At 60.7% G+C, this 1,455-nt stretch overlaps 1 protein-coding gene across 1 annotated transcript in view; it reads right to left on the bottom strand.

The window, feature by feature from the left end:
* Window positions 1-451: 451 nt before the first annotated feature.
* VOLCADRAFT_87034 (uncharacterized protein) overlaps window positions 452-1,455 on the bottom strand; it is a gene marked incomplete at both ends in the record, with an annotated part of 18,622 nt that continues 17,618 nt past the window's right edge. The window contains 3 exons of the mRNA XM_002946707.1: window positions 452-460; window positions 746-981; window positions 1,180-1,351. Of these exons, the coding sequence (XP_002946753.1) occupies window positions 452-460; window positions 746-981; window positions 1,180-1,351 (417 nt within the window). The remainder of the gene's footprint in view (window positions 461-745; window positions 982-1,179; window positions 1,352-1,455) is intronic.

Genomic DNA, 1,455 nt, shown 5'->3' with positions numbered 1-1,455 from the left:
CACTCTCCCCCCCCTCCACCAGCCCCCCCCAGGGCTCCCCCCGGGCCCCCCTGGACCACCAGGCTTCTGGCCAGGGACCACAGGGCCGGCAGGAGCAGCTCTTGATCTGCGACCATCGCCTCCAGGCCGCAGCGGTCTCCGGAAAGGTTGGCCAAAGCAGCAGCGGCCGTCAGCTGCGTGTGTGTATGCATGTATGTATGTACGTAGGTATGTGTGTATGTATGTGCGTGCGTGCGGGCGGGGGGGATTGGGGATAGGGAGGGGGTGGGTTGAAGCGGAGGATTTCCAGGAGTGTGAAAGCTGGGGGGTAAGTGTGTGTGTGTGTGTTTTAGACTTATCTGAGCCGCGATATGGGGACAGACCGAAGTGGATGCACGAGTAACTCTGTGTGTATGTCTATGTGCGTGTTTGTGTGTCTCTGTGTGTGGTGTAAACACACACACTGTGTGTTTTAGGAGACCTAGGAGGTTAAGGGAGGTCGAGAGGGGTTGCGCGGGTGGGCAAGGCGGGGGGTGGTGACTCAGGGCTTCAGTCTTCAATCTAGATTTCAGGGAGCTCCAGGAAGGCTCCCAACTCGCTGAATCCCAACCTACATATGCCGCAATGCACACCCATCTCCACACACACAGACACACACACAGACACACACCACCACTACTATCACAACGGCCCTTCCCAAACCTCCAACACACATACATACATACGCGTACATTCCCGGGTACCTGTTTTACCTCAACACACGCACCTGCACTGCCTGCGTCCGGGCAGACGCCTCCGGGCTCTGAGGAAGCAGGGGCGGCAGGCCGGGGGGATGGCCCTCGACTACTGCCGCCGGCATTGACCCCCCTGCGGACGGGTGTTGTCCAGTTCCTGTCGTCGCCGCCGCCGCCGTCAGCAGCCGTACCAGGGTGGGTACGGTAGCGGGGTCCGACGCCAGCTCCTGACGCCCCCGCTCACTGCTCGCCAGGTTGCGGATGGCAGCTGGGGGGAAGAGAGGCAGGGCGCGCGGGCGCGTGTGTGTATGTGTGTGTATGTGTGTATGTGTATGTTTTGGTGGTATGGCCCGGTACAGGCTCTCTCCTCCAGAAGCACTATCAGAACTTGGGTGTCACTGGGGGGACAGTAACACCGAGCTAAGCAGTGCGTGCGTACCCCTACTTTCTCCCCTCACGCACTCACCCAGTAGGGGCTCCATGTAAGGCCCATCTGGGTCCATCCGGCTCTCCCTCAGCTGCCGTACAAGCTCCTTACCCACGCCCCGTACCCCGGAGATCACCGCCGCGGTGGCGTTATGACCCGCCAGGTTGCCGACCAGACCGGCTGCGTAGCTCTGTATGTCGAGCGGTCGCATCTAAGCGACAGGAGGAGGGAGGAAAGGGAGGAGAGAAGAATGGGGTGTTAAAAGCGAGGACAGAGAAGAAAAGGGTGGAAAGCGGGTGAGGGGGAAAGAGGGGC

This window comes from Volvox carteri (genome assembly GCF_000143455.1).
Source record: "Volvox carteri f. nagariensis unplaced genomic scaffold VOLCAscaffold_4, whole genome shotgun sequence".
In the NCBI taxonomy this organism is placed as follows: Eukaryota; Viridiplantae; Chlorophyta; class Chlorophyceae; order Chlamydomonadales; family Volvocaceae; genus Volvox; species Volvox carteri.
Note: the sequence above shows the minus strand (reverse complement) of the source record. Positions and strands in the feature narration are given on the sequence as shown.